The sequence below is a fragment of the Centrocercus urophasianus genome, unplaced genomic scaffold (assembly GCF_019232065.1).
Source record: "Centrocercus urophasianus isolate 14NV4802_14NV808 unplaced genomic scaffold, USGS_Curo_1.0 seq_49, whole genome shotgun sequence".
In the NCBI taxonomy this organism is placed as follows: domain Eukaryota; kingdom Metazoa; phylum Chordata; class Aves; order Galliformes; family Phasianidae; genus Centrocercus; species Centrocercus urophasianus.
In genome coordinates this window covers 1,259,331-1,284,239 of record NW_024885077.1, presented here as the reverse complement: position 1 = coordinate 1,284,239, position 24,909 = coordinate 1,259,331, and the positions used below count along the sequence as shown (strand labels likewise).

Sequence of the window (24,909 nt, the reverse complement as noted above, 5' to 3'; positions counted from 1 at the left end):
TGTGCGGTAGGCAGATATTTATTGGTGTAGAGAGGAGGGGGGGGGGTCACAGGAGAACAGACACTCAGAGGTGACCGCAGCACAAAGCCAGGATGGAGCTGCTGCTGCTGGGAGCACCAGGCGTGTGTTCCCCACCAGCACCCCCCCCCAGCTGTGGACAGGACTCCAGCTCTGCCCTGGGCCCGGGCCCACAGGGCGATGCAGTGCACAGCACCATCCCAACAGCTGGGGAGGACGGGGAGCTCCAAGCCACAAGCGTTTGCAGGGAGAAAGAAGCTCAGCTGGCTCCCAGAGCCATTCCAAGCTCCAGCAGCTGATAGAGGAGCTTTTGAGGACACCAGCACTGGTGTGAACGCTGCTGGAGCTGGAGGAGCACTGCACATGTGCTCTGGCTCTGCCCTGGTGTTCCCACAGGCTCCGTCCCAGCTCTGGCTGGGGCTGCTCGGTCGCTCCCACAACAGGGTTTTGCTACGGGGATGCAGGGATTACACAGCAGCACTGGCTACGCTACAAGTTACATTCAAACTAAACCTCACAGGGACAACACGGAGGAGGAAGCGTGCTCAGAGCCCTGACAGCAAGGACTGCTGGTTGGGGCAGAGCTGCCGTGCTCCTTGCAGTGCTGGGAGGCAGCGAGCCCCAGGCTCGGCCAGGGGAAGTGCATACAGCAGATGAGTACAGTAACACAGGTACTATAGGTACACAACAGGAGGCGTCCCTCCCGCTGCACAGGGCCAAGCCTGTGCCACCAGCCCCTCTGGACCCCTCACTGCACACACAATCTAACTTCAGCTTGAGAATAATTTAACTAGCAACTGTACAGTTCCTCCCCTTGAGCCAGTTCAACACCCCTGGAGTCTAGGCAAGGGGTAACTCAGGGAGCACGTGGAAGAGAGGCAAGGGTCCCTCCGGGCTCCAGGGGTCGGACAGGAGCAGAGCAGGGTTAGAAGATGGGAATGTAGTTGTCAATCTTGGTCCTGTGCCTCTGGGCGATGCACTCTGCGATCCACACGATGTTGCGGCACTCCTGCTCCTTCAGCTTCACAAAGGCATAGAAGACTCCAAAGTGGAACTGATTGAGGAATGCCAGCTTGTTCAGCTTCACCTGGGAAGACATGGCACCTGTCCACCTCTGCTGGACTGTCCTCTGCCAGAAGCCAGCCCAGGGAAGGATGGAGCAGCACTGACTTCCCCAGAAGGCTCAGGGCTCAACCAGGAGGGGTCTGACACACAGAGGAGGAATTTATACCCTCACATGCTGTGAGAACCGGCCTTTCCCCCATAATTACACTCTGCTTTCACTTTCGGTGGACCTAGCAGCAGCCTACAGGCACACTGCTGTAAGCTTCTGGGTGACGAGGACTGAGCCTCATTCCCTCCTTGGAGCACATGGCTAGCATCCTCTTCCTTCCCTCAAACTATTCTTGCAAAGCACTGATATTCTGGAGCTCTACCACCAGGGCAGCAGCCAAGCCTGCTGCTTCCTTGAGTTTTTCAGAGGGCAAAGGCAGACACAATTGCTGGGAAGTGTCTCAGGGCTAACTCACCTCATGCTCAAAGAACCTGTCTTCAAGGGTCTTGTCTCCAGGGTTGCTGCCAGCCCCTTCAAACAGCAGCTTGTACTCCTGAGGGAAGATGGTACAAAAAGATATATCCACACCCTGGTACCCTCCGAGCTCAGCAGCACTCCTGGGCCCCCATGCACCAGAAACAGCAACAAGACTGGGTCAGCAGAGAGCTGCCCTGTGCACACACACGAGCACTGGCACGTGTTGCTTCAGCACAGAGACACCAAGCTCTCCGACTCCAAGCAGCGTAAGACAAGCAGTCCCTTCCTCATGCTGCCTACTCCTGAGCTCCCCCAGCCCCAATGCACAGCAGATCCTGGTGCCAGCCCCCTGTGCCCTCACCCCAAAGCACTCACAGGGTAGTAGTCGGCGACATTTTTGACTTGCTCGTAGTCATCTGCTCTGGCTAACTGAGCCAGCCCCTCGGGGTAGAGCTTGCCACAGTGTGGGAACAGCTTTGCTCGGTCCTCCTTGGACAGCTCAGTGCCAAAGGAATTGATGGTGATGATGAAGGCCCTCCGGTCAGCTTCAAACTGTGGGAGAAAAGAGAGTTTCACCTCAGACTGCAGTGAGAGCAGCAGACACCGGTGCTGCTCTGAACAGAGCCACATCAGAGGGCAGCGTGAGCAAGCCTGGCTCACTGCCTGGGATGCACAGCTCTACATGTGTGGGCTCCTTGTACAGCTGATGCCCGGGGACTGCTGGGCTGAGGAAATCCCTGCTTTGGGAACAAACCAAAGCGCTGAGCGGAGCTCCGGGAGTGATTTTCTCCCACCTACTGCCCTCGAGCCCAGCACACCCACCAGCTGGCCTTGGCACACTGACCGGCCACGCGCAGAACGGTGCTGGAAGTTCTCCTGCTTGTTGGATGGAGGTTGCCAAGATGAGGTGACCAAGCCTGCCCAAAGTCACGTGCAGACAGCGTTCTCCTAGGTCAGGCTGCAGTGGGATGCTGACAAGGATCACCCTTAGTGCTGGCAGACAGCATCACAGAGCAATGGGTGCCCCTGCAGGGTGTTCCAGACCTACCTCCAGGATGGGGCACATGGCGTCTGCTGTGGTACCTCCCAGCGCCTTGCAGAACTTGTAGAAGGACTCCAGGTATGCCTGGAAGACAGAGAGGAATGAGCACGTTTCCACACTGCTTCATTTACCACTCGCAGGCCCGTTCAGACAGCAAGCAGGGACGCTCCCAGACACTTTATAACACAGCACAGGCACTCTCACCCCAAGTGAACTTGGATGCCAAGCCCACACAAGGGACAGTGCTTCCCCAGGAGCCGGAGACATGAAGAGCTGTGGTTTGCTTGGTTCAAGGGACTGGATGAGCTTACAGCAGGCAGAACACCAGGCACCAACATTCAAGCCTATTTTGCTCCTTCGAGTGGTCTAACTCCAAAGCATCCGCTCGAGTCTCACATGGTTTCCTGACCCTGCTCTGGCCTCTACAAACATGCCAAGCCACACAACCATAGCTGCAAGACCCAAGCTCAGAAAGGAGCGCTGTGTAAGCAGAGTTGAGAGATGAGACGGGACATCTGTGAAGGAAACCAGCCGTCCTCTGTAATTCTCTTCTCACACTGCAGCCGCCGGGTCTCCATCCCAACTGGAGCACTGCAGAAAGTATCAAGCTAGGCACAGCCATGCTGCCTCCAGGAAACGTAATCCTTTGTGGAGAGGTACCAGAATCCAGCTGGAGGATGACTGCATCCCCCAAGGGGAGCCGTGGATGCAGCACAAGGCTAAAAGTGCTGTTCAGCAAAAAACTTGCTCAGAGGAGACCATCATGTGATAAAACACCTCCCCAGACAGAGCGCTGCAGACAGAACCGCGCAAAGGGGTGGAAAAACAACGATGCTGAGACACCACAAATCTCTGCCCTGTCACAAGATGGACCACATCCTCGGCCTCCGCTCTAGGAATGCACCTGGATGAGTGTGTTCTGTAAATACAGTGCCAAAGGGCACAGCTGGGCCAGCACCACGCATCAAGAGACACCATGGCCAGAAGGCTGGAAATCCTCTTTGCCACTGCTGGAGCACAGAGAAGAGCAGAGCACTGGCCTGAAGGAAAGGAAGGCACAGACACTGAACTTTGCCTGAGGCTGGGTGAGAGGCTCGCTCACCACTTTCTGCCTTTCTCAGAGTTCACATGCAAACCTCAGGCCCTGCAAATAGAGGAGGTGTGCTCAGACATCCAGCACTTCATGAGGACCCAGCAGCACAGACACCATGCAGACTGCAGGACAGCCCTGCTGGGTGCCCTCCCTGGGGCCCCTCACAGATGACAGCAATTTACAGGAAGCTCTCCAGAGTCCCGAACCCTGTATCCCTGAAATGGTGGTGTGCTCACATTTAATAGTCCTTAATGGACTTTCACTTCCATGACGCAATTCAATTACCCTCTGCCTTCTGCTAGTCTTGTTTGTGCTTCACATCCAGGCTGATCTGTGGCCTGTCCATCCTCGTTGTCTTGTTCAACATTACCATCACAGTTCACTTCTCTTCCAGCTGAGGAATCCCAAACCTTCTTTCTGGTTTCCCCCATGGAAGCATCTAAACCTTTACAGTGCCCTTCTTAGCAGCTTCTCCTGTTCTGCTGTTTGCATTCTGAGATGAGAGAGAGGAACTGGACCATGAAAAGGTGCAGTGTGCAGCACAAACACGCCGCAGATGTAGGCAGCGGCACAGGGCTGTTTGTGCAGTTCTCACTGTGAAGAGCCAACTGCTCACAACCCAACATTTAATGTAGCAGTAGCAGCAGGGAATAAGGAGAGCTTCATAAGATCACCTCTTCGTGCCTCCCATGCATCGCTTCACATTTATCCACAGCGATCTCTGTGCTGTATTTTAGTGTCCAGCCACAAAGTTCCTCCAGCAGGTTCCTATAGGCAGGCTGCCAGCAAAGGCCAGCAGCCAGCCAGCTGCGTTCCAGCACATCCACTCCAAGATGGGAAAACACGGAAGAAAGTAGTGAAAATGATGATGCCAGCGTGCCTCCGCTGCTGACCTCCCTCTGCTCTAAGAGCTGACCACTTCACTTCTAACTCCTGCTCCCTTCTTTCAGCACATTTCCACTCAAGAACCTCCCCAGGGGTTGAATACCAGTGAGAGCCAGTCTCAGAGCACTGAGAGGCAGACATTCAGTTTGGGGGCAGCAAAAGCAGAATGTAAAGGAGCATCCAGCCTCCGCAAGGAGATGGGCAAGGTAGCGGCAGCTGGGACCCAAGGTGAAGGCACCCACCAAGCTGCCTGCTGCATGCTCACTCTGCTCCCAGCCTTTCCCCAGCTCCATACAGCGAGCTGCAAGCTGCAAGGGTGCAGGTATTTATGCGTGCCAGCATACCTCCCTCCATTACAACAAAAGATCAGTACATGCCAGAGGCCACGTGCAGCTGGGCATGACTGCCGCCGCGCAGCACCTTCTCCCCTCCCTTTGCCTCCTTCCCTTCATGCCTGACCTGCTCTCCACCTCTCCCAACGGGCCAAGGCTTCCTTGGAAAGCAGAGGTCACGCTGCCTGCTAGCTGGCTGTGACCAGTGCAAACAAGGCTGGCAGATACAATCTGCATCCCACCCTTAATCCAGAGAGCTGAGATGGAGCGATAGCCACAGCCTGCACATAAACACACACTTTTATGCTGCCAGCTCAAACCAGACGGGGCCAGAAGAGGAGCCGACAGCTTCCCGTGCAAGCTTGGGACAAGGAGCAAATTTATTTTTGTATCTACTCTAAGGGGGAAATGCCTTCTTCCCTTTATTTGAAGAAAGTCAGCCTCTCGGTTGGAGCTCCTGGCCAGACAGAGCTGCAGGCACACTAGGAATGAATAGGGAAGCGAGCATCTCTTTCCCTTCCCAGAGTCTCAGTTACCTTATACAGTGTGTTTCGAATGATTTCAATGTTCATTTCGTCAAGATCCTGTTCGGATATGCAGTCTTGGAAGAAAGCAGCTGAAAGAGAACCACAGACACAGTTGGTGCTGCCCTGACCAGACCCACACACAGAGCGAGCCCTTGAAAACAGCAGGCAGGAGCACAGGTTGTGCTGAGCTGCTCTGGCCCTTGTCTTCAGTGCCACCAAACTGCCATAACTCAAATCTCAGGCTTCACCATCGCTCCCCAGGCCACAGCCATTTTTTGGAGCACTCAACCCAACGTGCTTCTTCACCCCTGGAAGACTGTGCTGATCCCTCAAGTCCTACCATGCTGTCAACAACTCCTCAGCAGAAGTTCTCATCTCCAGCCACCACCATCAGTACCAGAGCAGCCCACATAAAAAAAAAGGAAAAAACAGCAAACAAATCAACCCCAAACTGTTCCCAGATGCAGACTCTCAGAACTGACAAGGTAGCTTCCAAATTGCCTGCTACAGCACGGCAGCAGGGAGACAGCAGTCCTGGTGCGCTTCTCCTTCCTCCTCCAGCACCTTATGTGGGTTCAGGAGACGTGGGGATACGACAGCTCCTACAGCCTGGAAGCTTGGAGGGGATCAAGAGCCCTGAGCAGAGGATGACCCCCACAGAGGCCTCTTTGCTATGCAGCAGCAGCAGCGGGCAATGCCACGTAGCTAGAGGCACACTGCTCACTACGGCTGGCAGAAGTGAAACCAGAGAGTGCCAGGACTGGTTTTCACTGCAGGGCTCGCTGGCTAGCCTGAGACCAGTGGCTACTTCAGAGTAGCAGAGGAATGAGAACACAGCTATTTCAGTTCTTGGCCCTCCAATATCCCAAATTAGGCTAACAGCAAGACTTATTTTGCCCTGCTAACCTATGAAAGCCATTTGGGGTTAGGCATTCCTACCAAGCCACGTAGCTGCCCAGGCACTGTTAGGAGATAGAGCTGCTGTTTCTTCGCGTGTGGTCACTGGAAGGAGTGCAAGTTAAACAACTGGAGCCTGCGTGCTTGCTTGTTTAGGCAACACTGCTACTCCCCACGTCCTCCTGCTGAAGAAATGCCACACTAGATGGTACACAGGCTCAAGGGTACAGCCAGGGCAAAGGTCTGAGGCACTTGGACCAGCCAGGGCAGGGGCAGGCAAAGCTCACTCAGGGACAAGTGCACGAAGGCAAGAGGCAGAGAACCTCCTCTGCAATCTCCTCACCAGTGTACCAAGGTGAAGCTTTTAGGTCTCTGGGAGCTAATAATACCTTTGAACACTTGGTTCTATCTTATTCCTGAAGTGGGAAGGTTCACTCTCACCCTTGAGGAAGATGCTCTTCCCACACACCACCCCTACAGCGGACTTGGCTCAGCTGCAGGCAGTCTCCTACCCAGCAAGCCAAGCACACCATGCTCAGCTGTACTGGCACTGGCCTTGCTGCAGCAGCTCCATCCTCCTCTGGACACTCAGAGGTGGCCAGATCCCTTTAGACACGTTCTTCCTTCTTTGCTGGGCTCTATGTGGCAAACTGTTCTTCCATGACAACAACTTGAGTTACCCCATTACTACAGCAAGCATTTTAGTGCCAAAAATGACAACTACCATCAAAGACAAAATGATGATTTAAGTGTTTTGTTCTTTCCAGCAACTCCAAAAAGAGTGATTAATCACTGACTCAGGCGTAGCTCATTACCTTTGCCCACAGATACTAACTTAGAAGGTCTCCTGTGACTACCTCTCCTACTACAGCAGAGTCTCCTGCGTTTTCTCCACAACCACTTCCTACACCTTTTAACTTTAAAGACCAGATCTGCCCGCGTGGCTGTTCACAGAACTGTTTTTACAGAGTCACATGCCTCCTGGTCAAGGCTTGTAGCCTGTGACAGTGCCTCAGTGCAGGATCCTGCTATCCAAACAGCTTACGAAGCTTTGGCATGGTTTTTTTGTTGTTGCTGTCTGCTTTTGGGAAGTTAGTATATAGATGGTTACAGTTAGATAGTAGAGATTGTAGCTTAGATAGTACTACTAGTTAGCTAGATAGTATAGATAAAGTAGTATAGATAGTAGTACAGGTAGTAGAGATAAAAGCTTGATCCAGAGCTAATTTTATCCATCTCAGAACAAGACGGACCATGCATCAATCAATCTCTAACAGTTATCTCCAAGCATTGCCTTCAAGAAATTACCCAATGGTCCAACTGGAAAAATTGGAATAGGACAGGCACAGACGTGAGCTCAAGCCCAACCACCACGGGCACCGCAGCCACAGCTGGGTGTTACCCACTGCTTGGTCTTCCAGGGGAAAGGGACTTCTGCTCACCCAGGGGAGTGTCCACCAGGATGGCATTGTAGAGCTCTGCAGGTGTCTGCGCAATGTTCACAGCTTCCATCTGCTCAAAACTTCCCAGAGGGTGGCACTTGGGCACCAGTTCGGAGATGGAGCGCTGGTGCAGAGTGCCAGTGATCAGCAGGATGACGTTGTCGATCATGTAGCTGTACCTGCAGGGGTGAAAGAGGAAGCCTGTCACAAATAGCACCACAGCTCCACCAGGCCCTGCGAGCATCTCCAGGAAGATGCACCCTTCCCACAAAGAACAAGTGAGGCACCTCCTTAATGCCAAGCGCAGTCCCAAGCCCAGGCTTATGCTACAGCTCAATGCATCATTTTGGCAGCTGCAGCTGACCGCTGAAGAATATTAGATGGGAAGGGATTTCTGGAGGCTTTGGGCCAAACCTCCTGCTCCAGGCACGGCCAGCTCAGCTCTTTACCAAGCTGAACTCAGTCATTTCCAACCACGTGCATCTTACAACCTCCCTGGGTTCTGTCCTGTTGTGTCTGACCATGCTCACTACAAGAAGTCATTGCTTTTTATGATGGTATGATGCACCAGAGGACGAGAGAAGAGCCACTGATGGTCATCTATCTGGACTCCAGTAAGGATGATCTCCCACATCTTTCTCTCCAGAGTGGAAAGATATGGTGAACAAGAAACTGGTTGCAAGATCATACCCAGAGAGGGGCCAACATTCAGATGGAGATCAGTGCCGAGTGGTGCCCTTCAGGGGTCACATCTTCATCAGTGACATCAACAGGGGAATCAGGTGCACCCTCAGCAAGTTGGTGGATGACCTCAAGCTGTGTGTCCAAGAGAACCTCATCAGATCCAACAGAGCCAAGTGCACAGCCTGCGCCTGGGTCGCAGCAACCCCCACTGTCAGTGCAAGCTGTGGGATGTAAGGATGGAGCACAGCCCTGTTGAAAAGGACATGGGGGACTGGTGGGTGGCAGCTGGACACGAGCCACTACTGTGCCCCCCTGCATCCAAAGCAGCAAAGCCAGCAAGTCAGGGAGGGGATGTGTCCCTCTGCTCTGCACTGTGAGAGCTCACCTGGAGTGCTGCATCCAGATGTGGTGTCCTCAGTACAGGAGAGACATGGATGCTGCACAGGATAGAGCTGCTCCTAGAGGGTAGCTGTTCCCATTGCTCTCCCAGCATCGCCTGCTCTGCAGAGATCAGGTCACCAAAGTGCCAAAGGACCAGAGCAAAAAGGAATCTACTGATAACCTGTCTAGAGTTCAGCTTTGGTGCCAACGGCACTGCTCAACCTCGCCAAGAGCATGGAGAAAGGGTCACATTCCTGCAGTTCTGCTCCCTTCTGAAAACAATGGGGCTGGCAGCTTTGGCACAGCCTTTATTTATACCCTCCCAGAACCACACACAACTATTTCCACTCCTCAGCAGCAGAGAAGGGGCAAAGATGCTAAAGGAGCAGGGCACTTGGGGCTTCACGCTCCTGCACTCTGACTCCTTGAACTCTAAAAGCTTAGCAGGCAGCTGGTGAGAAAAGTCCTGAAAAAGGTTGCTCTGCAACAGAGAGGACTGGGCCTCAATTCCAACACAGAATCACTCAGATTGGAAAAGACCTTAAAGATCATCGAGTCCAACCATGACCTAACCATACTGCCCTAACTCTAACAACCCTCCACTAAATCACGTCCCTGAGCACCACATCCAAACGGTTTTGGACATCTGAACATGAGAAGGAACTGTGTGAGTTTGAAGCAGGTGGGTGCTGAAGCATTGCAGCCAGTGGGGCAAGGCTGGCGGGACAGCAAGGCAGTCAGACAGTATGGGGATGCTGCTGCTCATTGCATCTCTGAGCTAACAGCCACACAGCTGCTTCCCTTGGAAGCCCAGGAAGGACAGGTGAGCAGAGCCAGCCAAAGGCAGGTGTCTGCAGTTTTATTAGATGGGCTTAACAACCTCTCAAATGCACGCAAGGGAAGGCCCATGAACAAATCCACACCTTCATTCCTCAAACAGGTGCTGCCCCTTTCTCCAGGCAGCAGGTAACGCTCCTCCAACCATCAGCTCTGCAGAGCACCCTTCTGATTTGCAGGGATGCTCAGTCTAGAACTACAGCAGTCACACAGCTACCAGGGCACTGGGAAACCTCCACCACCCTTCAGTCTGCTGGGTCATCACCTGTCCTGTTTGTGCAGCTCTCACCATGGTTGCAATCTCCTGGCAGCAAGAAGTGCTCATTGGTAAGAACCATGAGCAAGTTCCCTGCAGCCCTCAGGCAATCAAGAGCATCTTATTGGCTGATTGGATCCACATTTAGAGAAGGAATTCCCTCTGCAGGAGACATCACCACTTGCAAAGCAGAGGGAAAGTTCACTTTTCAATTTCTACCATGGTGGTGTTGCAAGAGCTAGAGCAGGACAAAGATCTTCCCATGGCTGCGAGGGCAGGCAGACAGCAGCGCACCCACATCACCCTTCCTGATAGTGAGCTAAGGGTGAATCCCATTTCCTTCAAGCAAGCCCAGACCACACTTACTCAAATGCAGCCTCTGGTTCGTCTCAGTCATTCTGGCTTAGTCAGTCACGGCGATGAGGCAAGTCCTCCAGTGCCAGGGCAGCTGGAAAAGCCTCTTCCCATTTCTGGAAGGGGTACACTTGCCAGTTCCCAACAAGAACGCATCTGCTTTCAGTAGCACAGCTGTACTAAAACCAGAGGAGAGGTCCTGGCCACTCCAGCATTTCCGCCCAGCCCCAGGGGATTAGATTGATTATGGTGGCAGCAGTTTTCCTAGAACCTCCTCCAACCCCTTGTTTAATAGAGCAGCCTTTGTCGTGGTTCTCCCCATCTCCTGTCAGGTTCTTACCAGCTTCATTACACTCCTGCCACGAGCTGTTATCTGCATCTGCAAAGGCTGGACGATCAGCAGGAGCTCCACTGTAGTCACATCCTGCCTCGCTCTGCCCTCCTCTCACTACACCCAGGTGTGGTGCTACACCAGAAACTCACATTCACAGAAACACAGAGCTGGCTGGTTCCTAGAAGCAGCACTCACGTCTCACACTGCAGCAGAATTTCTGATTTGGGGACAGGAAGGAGTCATCGTGTTCAGAAGCACTGCTGTCAGCAGGAGATGCTGGCTTGCAGCTTGGATGAGCGCCTAGAAGTGAGGAGGGCAGCACCCACGCGATGGCTGCGTACAGGTAGCACAACAATGTGTGTTCTCCTCCTTTTGGATTTCTTTCAGTTCAATCACTGATTAGCAAGAGATACAGGAAAGATTATAATGGCTTTCCACCAAAGGAGCACATAAAATGCATGAAAGCTCCTCACGTGGGACACCGACAGCCTGAAGGCACCAGGGCACGGCCCTGCAAGGCAGCAACCCCAAAGCAGGCATAGCTCTGCCCTCCCCCACTTCCTAATCTAATCATAAAGAGTCATTGTCCTGCAGCAGATAGGTTGGCTTTTTATTGCTTTCTGCTCTGGGATACTAAAGAAGCCGTAAACAATACTGCAAGTGGTCACAAAGCATGACTAATGAACCCAACACTGCATGACCTGCGTTTCTCAGGGATCCTCTGAGAGCCCTGCCAAGCTGTGGTTTAACAGCTGCTTGCTGAGGGGTCATGAGGACAGCCCTGCACAGGAGGCAGTGGGCTGATAGTGGGGCAGGGCAGCCCTGGGGCTCTGCTCACACCAGTGTCCCCACTGCCAGACCTTCCCTTCAAAGGGAGATCACAGAATCATAAAATGGCCTGGGTTGAAAAGGACCACAGTGATCATCTAGACTCAACCCCCTGCTGTGTGCAGGGTCACCAACCAGCCCAGAGCCACATCCAGCCTGGCCTTGAATGCCTGCAGGGATGGGGCATCCACAGCCTCCTTGGACAACCTGTGCCAGTGCCTCACCACCCTCTGGGTGAAAAACTCCCTCCTGACATCCAACCTAAACCTCCTCTGCCTCAGTTTAAAACCATTCCCCCTTGTCCTATCACCATCCAACCTCATAAACAGCCGTTCCCCCTCCTGCTTATACGCTCCTTTCAAATACTGGAAGGCCACAATGAGGTCTCCCCAGAGCCTTCTCTTCTGGGGAAATGCTGGGGATGCTGACCACAGACCTCCTGTGCTCTCCCATGTGCAGTAATCTGTGGCTGCAGATGCTGAGTGTTTGCTTTGAGATAAAAGAGGGGAAACTCCAGCAGGATCAGAGGAGTGCTCTGAACCCTGTGCGAATTCCAGAGACAGCCTTAAATGACAAATGAAGTGGCATTGGCTGCAGTCACTCTTGTGTTCAGAGTGGCTCACCCAGTTCATGCACTTAGGGCTGAAGATGTGAGCAAGGTGCTGGCATGTAGAGCACAGGGTTACCACTTTCTGAGCTCTGAAGTGAGGAAAGGAACGCCCGGAGGAGCAGTAGCTGACATAGAGCAGCACTGACAGCTGAGAGGCTGGCACATGGAGCACATCACTGCAAACTAATTGCCCTGCTGAGGAAAGGAAAAGGGACCTCACAGAGACCTCAGTGCCTCACTGAGGCTCTCCTGGAGTAACAGACAGCAATAGAACTGAATTAAATCCTCAGGTTCCATTTTCAGCTCAATAGCAAATCAACCTGTGGGCTGGAAGCATCGCCTGCCGTGCTGCTAAGCTCAGAGGGCAGGGCAGGGAGCAGGCAGTGTGGACACATGCTGACCTCTCCCTGTCTTTCCTACCATCACACCATCAAAACCACACCTAAGTGGTCACTTTGCAGACCTGCCAAAGAGAAAGCTGAGAACGTCAAGGTTGCTACCACAAAATGGGAGCTCGGCCAGAAAGTGAGTGCTCTGCTAACCTTAGATCAATGGGACCATTTCACAGCAAAGAGGTATAACCTCACAGCACTGCAGAGCCTTTCACATCCGAGCATCCAGAAATGCTCTCTATATTTAGCTCCACGTGATTATTACCATCTCTTGAGACAGAATTCAGTTTCATAGTGGTATCATCCAGCAACCTGCAAGCAGTCGTACAGCATAAGTCGCATTAAAGCCTAATGAGCAAAAAAAAAACCAAACCAAAAACAACAGAAAACCCCTTCAGAAGCACTGCAGTGTTGAGGATTTACAAACACACGTCGCACTCTAGATGCATGCCACCCCCTTGAGACATCATGAATGTTTTGAATGCCAAGCAGCCTCATGCAAGAGGCTCTGGTTTCTTAAGCCTGATGCCTTAAGCCTGACCTCAGAACTTGAGAAACATTAGGCTGGTCTGCTGGGCTGAGCCCTGGCACTGCACTGCTCCTAGGAGACTTTAGCACTAATTGCAGTTTAAGTGTTGACCAGGGACATCTAATCACGCTGCTCACACATAAACTTTGCTAAAGCCAAATGGAAAACAAAAGCTGCTAACAGTGGAAGACCTTGAGAATGGTTTCTATGAAGGAGCAAAGCACGTCATGTGGATTGAGGAGTGCCCAGTGAATGCTCATCCAATTAAATGCACCGCATGCACGCAAGCTGCCTTTGGAATAGCCACAGCCAGGCATAAATCCACCAGGGGAGCACGGATAACTCTGTAAAGTACTCCTTCCCTGTTCTGCTTTAATGCCCCTAGCAGACACGCTACGCAGCTGCAGAGGAAGGAGTGGTGAGATGGAACACAAGGCAAGCATGAGAACAACCAGAGGGATTCAGCTGTAAGCAAAGCCGGTGAGGACAGGGCTAAGCCCATGCCTGCCCCTGGGTGAAGCAAACCAGCGTGGATGCAGTCACCCAGGAACAGCATGTTCCCCCTCCAGTCTGCCTGCGAGGGCCATCCTCGGGGCCACAGAGCTTCGTTAGGAAGAAGTGTCCTTAATTACAACTGGAACTTATCGCTACATTTTGCTGCCTCCAGTGAGAGCACCCTGCTAGCATGAGTAGCGTGACTCAGCGTGCCTGCCTGGCACTGTGCTGACACTTCCCAAGCCAAGAAAAGCACCGGTCAGTCGAAGCAGGGTTCCAGTTTCAAGGAACTGGTGAAAGGAAGCGTCCTCCAGGTGCAGCAGGGAATAAAGCCCAGTGTGATACGCAGCAAAATCCACCTTCCAGAGAGCACGCTGCCCTTTGCAAAGGGGACACCCGCCGTCATGCTGTTTTGAAAGATGACTCCTGCAGCCACCAGCGAGGCACACAACCCAGTTATCTTTGCAGACGTTGGTTCTGGGAAACAGGCACGAGCTCTGTATCCTTTGAGTAAGCATGGGAACAGATGCAGTTCCAATGCCACCATCCAGAGGCCGCGAGCCTGTGATCATTTCCAGACCATTAGCTCCATGCCCTCTCGTTTTGAATGTTGCACAATCCCTCCAAGAACTTGGCTTATCAGTTCAACTTTGCACTCTCTGCGAACAGGGAAGCTGTTTGTCAGGAACCCGTGCTTCTCTGCCAAAACCATCTCTGCCAGAAGAGGCTCGTAAACCTTTTACTGCAGGATCCCCAGCTGCCCTGGTAATTTTTTGCTTCCCGATCTCACCATCACAAAGGTCTCAACAAATAAATAGCACTGTGCAGTTTTAAACCGCAGAAGCAGCGGGAAAAGAAACTTCAGATTGCTGCATGCACCCCAACAGACTGTCAGCACCTAACGTAAAGCTCCTGGAGCTCTTTCTTTTGTAAGAAAGGGCTTCGAAAGGACGCAGTCATATTTTGTAACCTCACACAGCTATGCCAGCATGCACACTGCAGTACATTTAAAACAAAGACAGGCAGCTTCCTACTCCAGAGGAGGGTAGGAAGACTTGAGTCTTCAGCTCAAGTAGCAATTGAAACAGTTTGGCTCTAGAAAAGCACTGCCATTAAGATTAAGTTTCAACTCAAAACCAGGCAGTAGAAACTAGATCTATCCAGTGCAGGGAGAGGCAGAGCAGGAAAGGGTCACAGAGAAGGTACTAGAAGGAAGTGTCAGCTACAAAAAGGCATGTGCAAGTGGAAAAGGTACACGAAGCCTCGTCAAAAACAGGTCCTGTGACCGCAAAAACGTACCGACAGCCAAGTTCCCAGGGACATCCTCAGGGCAACCATGTTCCCAAGGTCTAGCAGACTGGGGAGGTAAAGACAAATGATGTCTGAGTCCATCCTCTGCAGACAGGTGTGATCACGGACCTGGAAGACGTGTTCAGACCCAGCTCCACCCCAGGCCTCGCTCCTACGTGGGCTCAGAGCTGGCACCAGAGCCTGGCCATGAGGCAGAGCCTTTCTCTGCCCAGCAGCCTTACTGCCCAGAAGCTGACAAAGCCATCAGGTGAGGCTGCTGTGAAATCAGGCTTTCCCAAGCAGAGAAAACACTGCAGTAGTAAGGGGAAAAAAAAAAAAAAACAAAAACAAACAAAACCACACTCCTCCCAACTCCACTGAAAAAAACCCTACAGCTGACAATCCAATCAGGCTACAGCTGGCTAGAACTCAGAGTAATAGCACAAAGGACAGACACGAGTCCTGTCTAAACTGCATAGAGAAGCACTGGAAAGAAAGAGCCAGGACATGGCACACAGCAGGCTGGCACAAAGAACAAAGCCTTTACAGAAAGGCAGGGCAGCACATCACCGAGAAGAACCTAAAACCCACTTCCATCCCACAAGTCAATATGTGCTTGTTGAAATCAGGAAGTGGGTTTTGCTGTTTCAAGTACACTTAATACCTGTTTGTTGCTGCCCTACAGCATGTCACTCCGTTCCCTCGGCCAAACAGACAATTATTTGTGCTGGAGCAAAGAAACTAGCAGCCAGCTTGTGCCCATCAGTCAGACCCACTGAGGTCGGCTGAACAGCACAGGGGAGCAGCAGTCGTGCTGTGAGGAGCTGCACAGCAAGGCACAGAGCTAGTAGGTGTTTCACAGGGACTGGGGCAGGCTCTGATTTCCCTCACCGCGATACGCAGCGGCACGGGACGCTACCACTTGAACAAACAACAGGGAAATCAGCCAAGTAACAATGCACCACTTGCCACAGAAGAGATCCTGGAGAGGACTGGAGCCAGGAAAGCGTCACAGTGGTGCCAGGAGAGGAGCACACCAAGACAGAAACCAGCAACGGCACGCAGCCCTGCGAACGACAACCTTGCACCGCAGTTGCTGCATCGCTGCGTTCTTGGCTCAGTGTGCTTTTAAAAACCCTCCTTTCCCCTAAGCTTTGCAGGGAGGTCAGCTCTGCCCATCCTGAGAGGTGCCCTTTCTCAGCCCTGGCACTACTGCACGGGGCACAGGCAGCACAGGGCTGGAGTGCCACCTCCCGGCGAGCTGCAGGCAGCACTGCCTCGGCTGGGAGGACAGCACACCTAAAAAGCACCCTGCACTGGAAAGTGCATTTCGGCGTTGCACCAAATATGCCACCAAACATCTCCCCTTTTAAGCCTGACACAAATCCTACAGTCCCACCTGACATCAGAAAATCTAAGGTTTACAGCCCATCACACCTCTCTCGAGCCATTCCCAGTGAACTCGCTCTTCCCCCCAGCAGCAACCGGTCCCACTCAAACCTTCCACATCTTTCTACCATTTTCTATTCCAGTCCAGTCTGGGAGGTTTCAGCACACAGTCACATTCGGTTACACAAGTTCCTTGCTCTGACCACCTCGTGTCTTGCTGGCACTGAGCTGTCTAGCAGGAGCAGTCTCTGTCCCACACTCATTACCTACCCTGCAAAAAAGGAATGGGAAATAGTTCCTGTTTAAAAGGCAAGAGGTAAATCATTTCATTGTGTGCACATGTGTGGTCACAGAGGGACACCACCTCATCCTGGGGTCACCCAGGTCAGGTGATGATGCAGCATCCCTGCCACATGCATGGGCACAATGTTCCCAGCACTGCCAAAATCCTCTGGCTCCGTATTTCTATGATGTTATCCCCACAAACAAAGCAGTTTGAGATGGAGGACACATGGCACAAGGAGGCACTGCCTGCCTCTGAACTGAGCCATTTGCCACTGCAGATATTTGGGATGTGCACGGGAACCTCTGTGCTGTCAGAGCTACAGCTCTGAAACTCCTGCCCCCTGCCTCAAATCAACATTGTTTTACTCACTGAACACATCAGGATTATCAGCAGATTATTACCATCAAGACCTGCTGGGCAAAAACAGTAGAATCCTGCTCTTTGAGTTTCCCTGTCCTCCTTCATCTGTGGTTACTTGTCTGTAGCACCACTAGAAGTTACTGAAGTTCTCAGTGTCTAAGAAAGAAGGGGACAAATTCTTTAACAGGTGTGATTGTGACAAAACAAGGGGGACATGAGTTCAAACTAAAAGAAGGGAGGCTTAGGTCAGAGCTAAGGAAGAAGCTCTTTATACTTAAAGTGGTGAGCCTGAGGCAGTGGCACAGGCTGCACACAGAGCTGGGCTGCCCCATCCCTGCACACAGCCAAGGCCAGGGAAAGGAGGTTTTGAGCACTGATGGAGCTGTGGGTGTCCCTGCTCAGTGCAGGGAGTGCCAGCAGATGGCCTCTAGGGTCCCTTCCAACTCAAACCATTCTACAATTATTTGAGGTTCTAAGAGACAGACAGCCACCTTTGAGCAGCTAAAGCTGTTAACACACTCTGTTTCATCACCACTGCATACCCACAGGAGATCTCTCCATCATGGTGCATCAGAAATACAACGGAGTGCTTGGACTCCAAGCACAAAATGCTCCCTGAGAGGGTGGAGACGCTTCCTGGAGGCAGAGAGCTGCATTCTGCTTCCTCCAGGCAGTGCTGAAGACAATGCCATTAAAAAAAAAAAAAAAAAGAGCTGTGAGAAAAAAGAGATGAGAGCAAAGACAATTTGAGGAAGAAACATTCTGTACAAACGGGAGCAATGCATTTAAAAGGAGATCATGCAGTAGGTGAGATACGTAGATATCATCTGCACAGAGCTGTGTTCTGCTCTAGACAGCTCATCAAAGCTGGGGAGACAGAAGCAGAACAAGATCAAACACAAGTCGAGCTGATTGTGAACACCAGTTTTAAAGCTAAGTCATTCAAATGCTGCTAAGAACCAGCCTGCCACATTACACGTGGTGACCTACAAAGTGCTTCCACCATTGCCAGTGCTGCTGCTAGGTGAGGCCTTTGCCATATCTTGCTGATGTGCTGCTCCATATCTGGAGCCAGTTTTACAGCCAGGTGTGTAAGAAGAAGCTTAGAAACCACAAAGGACTTAAGAAGATGGGCAGCTTCAGCACAGTGACCCAGAAAATTACAGCTGTGAGGCACCGGGTTTGACAAATGAGATAGTGGCACTGTCCAGGCATGGCAAGGATACAAGAGGAAGGATTTACAAGGATGCTTTGCTGTTTCAAGCCTTTACATCAGCTGACCCAGCTGTGGGACCGCGCACACAAGAGCCCAGTGTCTTCTCATGCACCAACAAAGGCTGCTGCAGCCCTGCTGCACACTCCAAGCCCTCCCTTTCTTCAGTGATTGAATCCCCACTGAGCTAGCTGAGGAAACAGATCAGTGAAAGATTAACCCCAAATGAGAAAATCTGTTCCATTTTGGTCAGCTCAGCTCCCTGAACCAGTTCATGATGGGGACAGGACTACAGGCAGCAGAGTGGGATGGAAGGATCCCCACGGCCCTGATGAAGAGTCAGAACTGGCACACAGCTGCTGTCATGCATAGGCTGATGTTTTTGAAGAGGGTCACACTGAAAACCCAGGAAAAAAATCAGCGCTGGGGACAAAAGTAAATGCCTGGGCAAGCAGAGCCTGAAGCGGTTCAGCAGCAAAGGCAGGTAAATGTGCAGAAAGTGGGACTGAGAGCCCCCAAGGCTGGAAGGACAAGGTTTTAAGCACTGCTCGTGAACAGCTGTACTCACGTAATGAAGTCCAGAAAGCTTGCCAGGGGCTCGTATGCGTGGTTCCTCATGTGACGGAACTCCACCACCATCTTCTCCTTCAGCTTGTCATCAATGACAGAGACGGTGAGCGGGGAGGCTTCGTTAGCCAGGAAGTTCCCATAGTCTGTGCTCTGGAGGTGCAGCTTCAAGTCTGGAAAAGAAAGCACAGTGCCACTGCACAGGGTTTGTTCTGAGGGGCTCAGGGGGTTTGATGAGCTGTACCTAAGGAAGGTTGTGTTCAGTGCTTCCCTGACTGGGAGGCAGGAGGCACCTGAAACGTTTTCAGAGCCAAAAAGAAGCAGGCAACAACCCTAAGATCATAAAGCAGCCAGATCACTGCATCATCAGATGGATCCTACTAATTGCATGGTTGAAGACAAGTCAGGCATTAAGAAGTAGAGAGGGGCTGAAGAAAAGCCCACTTAAACACACCCCATACAGCAGGCATTCCCTGCTCTGGATGAAGGAAAAAGGCTAGAAACACCTTCCCCTCCCTTTACAAGCTGAAGAAAGCTTTGTTCCCCCCAGTGCCCTCGCTATAGGTCAGGTGCCCAACCACGCTGTGGTTCTGGACAAGCAACTACAACTTGCTGGCTCTGTCCAGACAAAAAGCCCTATTTGAGCCAAATGCAACTAAACATCTCTATGGAAAAACTGAATCCAGAGCTGAGGAACGTCTCACAGTCCCATTTCTCGCAGCATGACTAGCTGTGCTGGTACATGATGTTCATCTCCCTTCAGCTTCACCCCCAAGGGCCAGCAAGGCAAGCATCCTCCCCAGGACTCGAGGCCTTTATGGGAAAAAGAGAAGAGCTGAAAGAGTTTAGCCAAACCAGATGTGAACGCACCGTCCAGAGAAAACAAACAGCAATCATCAAGGAGAAAAATAAATCAGTAAACCAAGGCACTTCTCCCTGCTTCTTCTGATGCCAGCCCTCGGCACTGCGGGGTGAGCAGGACACACCTTACACATGTGGCACATGCTAAAAGATAGGCACACATGCTGTGAGTCAAGCCTGGCTGGAGGAGTCTGCTCTTCTGACACCACATCCAGCTACAGGCAGAAGCTGGACAAATTCCGAATGCTGAGCTCCAAGCTGAGCTGTACTGCACAGCGTGACACCGGCCTCATCCAGAGGGCCAGCAGGGTCAGACAGCTTTCAGTTCTTTGGGGTATTTCCAATGGGATCTAGCAAGGCATTTCTGACCCGGTGCTTTTCAGCTAGGAGGACGTTACCACTGCTGAGTCTCACAGGAAACAGATTGTGGTTACAGAGGGGGGAAAGAAAGGCCAGGCACTTAATAGCACTCCATTCTGTTGTGTTTCTCAGCCGTTTCCAGGAGAGTTTTGTACTGCATTTACTTTTAATAAGGAATCCTGGATGCAGCAGAGAGCTCCTTGCCCAACAACACGCACCATGGTTGAAGCAAAGCAGAAACTTCACCCAGATCTCTGCTCTCCAGACACAGTTAACAGCTGTGCTTTATTCTACCAGACATTATGAACTCCTGAGATGGGGAAAAACACAGTCTGGATAACTGTGACAGTGGAGTTTTCAATATGATCCCCATCACAGAGTCAAACACCCTAAAACTGGATTACACCAAAACTCAGAACGTCCTTCAGCTCAGTTTGGCACACGTGGAATTGTTATGGATGACAGTCAGCATTCTAAGCTCTGTCATTGCTCAGAGCCCCCATGAAAGCTGAGTCTGTGCAAGCACCACATGATTTTTGTGTTGCATCTACAGGGGAGCTTGGAGAGAAGGCAGCTACTGCACATCCTATCAGCTCTTATTTCAATAGGGACACTTTCAAAGCGCTCAGCTCTGACACGCAGCTCCAGTTCCTACCTTCCACACTGCAAGAATCCACCTTGCTGCCTGCTTACCTGATGCCAGAGAGCCACCACCAGGGACTAATGGACTGAAAAGGGCAGCTTGATGCACACCAGGCTTTGCTTGGACGGTGTCACCACCCACAGCTCAGAGCTGCTTTCTGTCTGCTCAGAAGGGGCTGCCCCCACAGCACAGCACAAGGGCCAGCACGAGGCCATGTAACTGGAACAGGGACCATGTTTATATAACACTTGGAAACAGCTTCTACAGGGAAGGCCAGCCACAAGCTACAGGAACTGACCTCCTCTGCATCTCTCAGCATCCAAGCGGACAGAACTTGTTTTCCAAAAACTGGACTGGGTTTACAAACCCTGACTCAAAGCATCGCCCCAGCACAAGGCTCAGGCTCTCCCAGAGCTCAGCCCCCAGCACAGCTCAGACCTGGCAGCAGCAGCAATTGCCTGAGATCCCCTCTGCTGTGTGTCGGCAGCCCGGGGCCAAGAGGTATGCATGGCTGTTCCAGCATTTCCCCCAGTGGTTCATGCACTTTGAGAACAGACTGAACCAGCATTTGGCAAGGGAGCTCCTGAATTACCACGCTGCTTTTGTTCTCTCCCCCACCAAGCCGGGTAAACGATGGCCAGGTCACAGCTCCCAGAAAGCTGCTCCATGCAAGAGCACAACAGCACAACGGAGCCTCATCCTCTTCTTGCTGGGTATTCATTGCAGCAGAGCTCGAGGTGGCCATGCTGTGCAATTCCAGCAACCGCCTCTCAGCTCAGGCACTCCCAAATTGATGCTGAATATATAAAAATTGAAATTTGCTTTGCCACCTCCCAGGCCTAAGGTAGCAAAGTAAAAGAGGGAGGGATGCTGCAGCAGCCTGCAGAGCAGCTCATCGCCCACATCTCCTCCTGAAGGCTGCAGCTTTTGCTGCTCCCCGCATCACTTCTGTTTATGTGGTGGTTTTCACCACCTCAGATGCTTCTGAAATGGATTCTCTGAAATCAGACTCGAGGGATGCCCAAAAATCATTCATTTTCTGCAGAATTTAAAACCTTTTCTGTGGTTGCAGCACACCAGCAGCAGCGAGCTGCTACCTCTCCTCAGCTGCCAGCCAGCAAGTTACACCACACCAAAACTAGACACAGAGCAGCCCTTTCCCCATCACCTTTAGCTCTTCAGCTTCTGAAGGAGAGGCTGCTAGCACAGGCTGCACAAAGACGCAGTGCTGCCCCATTCCTGTGCAGACACCCCAGGTCAGGCTGGATGGGGCTCTGAGCACTGACAAGATGTGGCTCGTTGCAGGGCGGTGGGACTAGATGACCTTTAAGGATCCCTCCTGACTCAAACGATTCCATGATTCCTACAGAGGCAAGGCTGTCAAATGCTAGCAACAGTTTAATATTCTGCAGAGCAGCTACCAGACCTCTAAGAGGTTATGGCAGCTTCTAGGAGCTGGAGACAGCACAGCACCCTTCTGACAGCAGGAATCTAGGTGAGTCATAAGCTCGGTTAGCCAAGGCAGATTCTGCACAGCAGATCTGAGCTTGCACGAGGGAGGCAGAGGAAAACAGCTCCAAGTCCTTCGCTGACACCTTGTGTCAGAATCAGGAATCGGCTGCAGCAAGCTCCAAGTGCACCCAGCAGAGGCACCCAGTGCACAGGGACCTGTCTGAGGAACCACTAAAGCATCAGGACTTCGGTGCTGAAAAAAAGGATTAAACATTCTTGATTTACACAGAAAGCTTAAGCCAAAACAGCTTAAACCAAAACAGTTACGCCCTCCCTCCGATTCTGGTCGTGTCTCCCAGCCCTTTATAAAGCCAGCTCAAGAGCCAGCCTGATAGCACTGAGCTATACGGCTCCTCAGGCAGCAGCAAGCTGTCTCAGCAGGAAGCAAGAGTTTTAATCAGCTTACTCTGCTATCAGACAGGGAGAGCTACAAAGGATCACGCAGAAAAGCATGATCTCCCCTGTCCAACATCCAACAGCAGCAAGCTGTCAGCTTGAGTCCTAACACAGAGGAGTTGATCCTTCCCTAGGCAGCACCAGGAGAGCCTCAGCTCTTCAGGATTTCCCCACTGCAAAGGTGACCATTTGCTCCAGGACTGGGAAGACAGTCTGCAGTGCTGGTGTCACACCAAGAAGAGGCAGTGAAGGCAGAACAGGAAAACAGATGAGAGCACAGGAGTATTTTTGTGCCTAAATACTCATTTTGGCTACCAGTAACCTGTCACTACATAGATTCAGTGCAAACAGAGAGAATTCAGGTTGCCTAAAGAGGTTGTGGATGCCCCATCCCTGCAGGCATTCAAGGCCAGGCTGGATGTGGCTCTGGGCAGCCTGGTCTGCTGGTTGGTGACCCTGCACACAGCAGGGGGTTGGGACTGAATGAGCAGTCCTTTTCAACCCAGGCTGTTCTATGATTCTATGAATTCACATTAAAGCCTTCAGAGCACAGAAAACAGACAGCAAAATCAGAACCATGAGGTCAGAGGAGAGAAACTGTCTGCCCACAGACCTACATGAGTGACCACGAGCAACATTCCTTTGAAGGAAAAGCCTTCAAATCAGGCAGGAATACAGAAAGCAAAGCAGAGGAGAACTCAGAACAGCCCTTATGGTTGGAGAACAGCAGCAACCACCACTGAGCTGTCTGGAGAAGACAGTAACAAAACCAGAGCAATGATATGGGAAGTTCTAACTGATTCATTTCAAATGCAGAAAGTGCCACACCAAGGGAGAGGTCTACAGGTTTACACAACTTGGTTCAGGATGCAAAAAGGGGGAAAGGAAAAAAAAAAAAAAGGAAGCTGTAAATACAGAAAGACCCCAAAGAGGAAGAAGCCTGCAGCGATAAAGTCTAGGGCTTGCTGACACTGCTGACCAGCAGGAACATTTCCCAGGAACCTCTTTCAGGCCTTGGGCAACCTGATCTAGTGGGGCAGCCAGCCCACAGTGGGGGCAGCCATTCCATTGTTCTAATCACACTCCTATTGACAAAAAAAAAAAAAACAAAAAAACAAAAAACAACAGACACCTTGGCACACATTCCACCCTATCTCCACAAGCTGGTTTTGGCCCTCACGATTTAGAAGCAGGTTGCTGAACCAGGCTCCTGACACATATGAGTGACAAACAAATGGGGCAGTGGCACAGGGGAGCTGCACAGCACAGACTGGTCGGGATGAGCTGACCAAGGGCGACAAGCAACACAAACCCACCCCAGCTTTGTACACACCGATCAAGAAAGAAGACAGTGGCTGAAGCAGGATCAGCCCAAAGCTCACGGGGAAGGGCAGTTTCCCTCCGAGTTTACCAAGCTCTGCAGCGCTGGTTTGGTTTGAACATAAGAAACGCCTCCAAAGCTGCCGGTACCCCCTGCGTGCTGCCCGCTCCTGTCAGAAGTGCACACCTCAGGCAGGGATCAGGCCACGCCAAGCACCTCATTTCTGGCCCCAACGTAGCGAGCAGGTTTCCTGGCATGGAAACACACAGCAATGCCCGACACAACCCCAAAGTCCCCCTCAGAGCAGGGCTCTCCCCTCAGCCCTCGGCCGTGAAGGGGCGGAGGCTCCGCCCGGCCCGGCGCTCTCCCGCTCACCCTCGAGGCTCTCGCATTGCACCAGGTTGACGTAGTCGCCCTGCCGCAGCACGCCGGCCTTAAAGCCGCGCACCAAACCCTCCAGGTAGCCGTTGTCCACGTTGAAGTAGAGCTCCGGGAAGCACGACATGATGGCGGCGACTGCGGGACCGGCGGCGCCTCACGTGACCTGGCGCTCACGTGACGCAGCTGTCAATGCCCCACTTCCGGTTCCGGCTTGCTCTGCGCAGGCGGGAAGGGCTGAGGCGCTGTGAGGGGCGCGCCGCCATCACCCCTTAGTGCTGGGTTGCTGCTGAGAGCAGCTCTCCCTGAGCACTGAGCTGTGACTTGAAGGCTTTTCACGCTGTCGTGGCCCCCTCCTCAGCTGTGTTCGCTGCCATCTCGGAGTGTTTGAGCTGTTTGGGTGGGGGAACGCCCTGTGGTGATGGGGGAGGGCGTGCAGAGGAGGCCCAGAGGGTGGGAGTGCCTCTCCTGTGAAGAAAGGCTGAAGAGGAGCTGGGCTTGTTCAGGCTGGGAAAGAGAAGGCTGTGGGGACACCTCACTGTGGCCTTCCTGTACTTGAGGGAAACTTACAAGCATGGGGGGTGGCTTTTCATGCAGTTTGATAGTGATAGGACAAGGGAAATGGCTTTTAACAGAAAGGAACTACAGAGGGTGGTGAGGGGTTTCCCTCAGAGGGTGGTGAGGGGCTGGTATTGCTGCTGTGGGTGCCATCCCTGGAGGTGCCCCAGGACACGGATGGGCATTGGGCAGCCCAAGCTGAGGGGTAGGAAGCCCGTGGCAGGGGTTGGGTGGGCTTTGTGGTCCTTTCCAACCCAACTGTGCTGTGATTCTATGACACGGTACTGAACACAGCTGTAGGTGGCCCT

The 24,909-nt window shown here is 52.2% G+C and overlaps 1 protein-coding gene across 1 annotated transcript; it reads right to left on the bottom strand.

Moving 5' to 3' along the window:
* On the bottom strand, positions 1-24,204 carry ATP6V0D1 (ATPase H+ transporting V0 subunit d1). Its single transcript, XM_042834751.1, has 8 exons — positions 24,041-24,204; positions 18,574-18,745; positions 7,768-7,946; positions 5,438-5,517; positions 2,598-2,675; positions 1,925-2,101; positions 1,548-1,625; positions 1-1,105 (listed from the first exon to the last, which is right to left on the bottom strand). Exons 1-8 carry the CDS (start codon positions 24,168-24,170, stop codon positions 944-946), a joined length of 1,056 nt encoding a protein of 351 aa, XP_042690685.1. The 5' UTR covers positions 24,171-24,204; the 3' UTR covers positions 1-943.
* Between the last annotated feature and the right edge of the window lie 705 nt (positions 24,205-24,909).